Source organism: Dipteris shenzhenensis, chromosome 10, assembly GCF_047967505.1.
Source record: "Dipteris shenzhenensis isolate YYH24624 ecotype China chromosome 10, Dip_SZ_1.0, whole genome shotgun sequence".
Classification (NCBI taxonomy): Eukaryota; Viridiplantae; Streptophyta; class Polypodiopsida; order Gleicheniales; family Dipteridaceae; genus Dipteris; species Dipteris shenzhenensis.
In genome coordinates, this window is record NC_141605.1 from 11,150,111 (window position 1) to 11,152,275 (window position 2,165).

The window sequence follows — 2,165 nt, forward strand, 5'->3', positions numbered from 1 at the left end:
GATTTACAATTAATTATTTTGATCAATTAGTTTTGTAGAAGAACACCTTGCAAGCTACAATTAGCCTCTAAGGTGGTCGAATCACATTGAGAAATTTAAGGAACATTTCTTAAAGTGGTTTGGTTGCTTGGTGATTTCTGCCTAATTAGGTGATACCCTTTCACCATTGGTTGGATCATGATATTGATATAAGTTAAATTTTCCTCACCCATCAAATGTATCATCCATTCATTTAAATATATGATGTGTTTGTGATATATCATTTCAAAGTCATCAACTTAGCTGTTTCCTATTTTTTATTTTTGTTATATCCATTTTGTAAGTGTGCACTACTTTTTTTGGGCCGATAGGTGTTGAAAATTTATTGTAGAAGGTATCTCTAACAAAGTCATTTCAGTTAATAGGGAATGTTAAAATTGCTTTTTATAAATTATTCAATCACTTGTCCTATGATCATAGAGAAATTGTGACTCAGGCCTTAAAATTACTGTGACATTCAAACCCTTAAAAATAATGTTTATATAAAAGTATCATAGAATAACAATAAATATCATAGAAGTAAAAATTTTTTGATCTTTTTTTTAATTATCATAATATATAAAAATTTTACTTCACTTTCGAGGGTAAGGATTAGATAATTCATCTATTCTTATCAAATTACTGTAAAAATTAATACGAACATAATGTGATGGCGCAATCAATTAAACGAGAAATTAAATACCATCGTAGATTTTAATACATCTCCGCGAACCTTGAATAGCCTTAGGGACGATGCTCTGCATTGAGAAAATTGTTCCAAGAAAATACGACAGAATCCTTAGAAGGATGCTCTGTCCAATCCACGATGGTGGTTTCACATTTTCGACAAATGCAGCAGATCCACTGACAGTGCAAACACCTACTAAGTAGGCCTCTGGACAAGAAAACCGCTGCATTGAACCTGCCTCTTAGGGTCAAAGCCCAGAACACGGATGAAGGCGTCAGGGTAAGCCTTCTTGCACTCAGCTATCTCGTTCAACACAGCTGCAGAGTCGTTGCAGCCAAACATGGGCAGCTTCCACATTACCCAGTACCTGCCATCATAGTAGCCGCTTCCATGGAAATGCTCTCTGTAAACGCTTCCGATCTGGACAGATAATGACAATACGTTAAAACTTGAACAATATAAACAGGCACTCCAAATTACGATACGACGAAGAAATTGCCGATCTCATGACAGCGAATGATAAAAACAGTTTAAGTTCGAACGACGGATGGCAACAAATAGACTCGCTCTAAAAGTTGCAAAATCCTTGCAAGCTAGGACAAAAGTAGCTGGAGACTACCTTGTCGAACTCAAGGCAAGGAACCCATCCCTTGCCGGTGATATAGTCGATCTGCTTAGCGACCTGGTCGGGGGTGAGGGCGGGAAGGTAGGAGAGAGTCTCGAACTTCTTGTTGTTATAAGGCGTCCAAACCTGCAGGAAAAGAGGAAGGAAGGAGGTTCAGCTGGGGGTCAAGAATACTAAAACAAGCGCGGAAGAGGGAGCAAGGAAGGGGAAGCGACGTACTTTCATGCAGTAAAGGCGGGAGCCATTGGAGACGGCGAGGGGGTTGATGCATTTGGGGGCGAAGAGGGAGGAGGACTTGAGGCCAGAGAAGGATTTGGAGGAGGGGGAGGCCTCAGAGGGAGCAGCAGAGGGAGCAACGATGGCGAGGGAGGAGGTGATGGCGGAAGCCATGGCGAGGAAGGATACTGGTGAGATTGAACTAGGCAAGATACGAAACACTCGGGAGGATATAGTAGAGGAGTGAGTGTGGATGATAAATAGAAACTAGTTGAGAGCCTTGCACCACACACTCCCCAGGATAAAGATAAAGTGTGTGCGGCTCTGCCCATCCATCCGGATAAGCCCTTGCTATAGCCGGACTTTCTTCTCATTATCTCCTTATTCTTTTAAAATGTATCGTATCTAAAATGTTTTGGAATCCCCCCCCCCCCCCCCCCCTCTCATTATTGGGTGGCCACCCCTCCTCCTCTACTTGGTTACATTGTTTCTGAGGCCACCAGTGCATCAAACCCCACTCGCACATACAAGCCCCCCCCCCAACCCCCCCAAACACACACACAAAAGTGCATCAAACCTCTCTCTCTCTCTCTCTCTCTCTCTCTCACACACACACAC

General features: G+C 42.3%; 1 protein-coding gene across 1 annotated transcript; it reads right to left on the bottom strand.

The window, feature by feature from the left end:
• Positions 1–691: 691 nt before the first annotated feature.
• Positions 692–1,788, bottom strand: LOC147897396 (ribulose bisphosphate carboxylase small subunit, chloroplastic 2-like). The gene is made up of 3 exons (XM_087380559.1): positions 1,551–1,788; positions 1,326–1,457; positions 692–1,126 (listed from the first exon to the last, which is right to left on the bottom strand). Exons 1-3 carry the CDS (start codon positions 1,719–1,721, stop codon positions 902–904), a joined length of 528 nt encoding a protein of 175 aa, XP_087236685.1. The 5' UTR covers positions 1,722–1,788; the 3' UTR covers positions 692–901.
• Between the last annotated feature and the right edge of the window lie 377 nt (positions 1,789–2,165).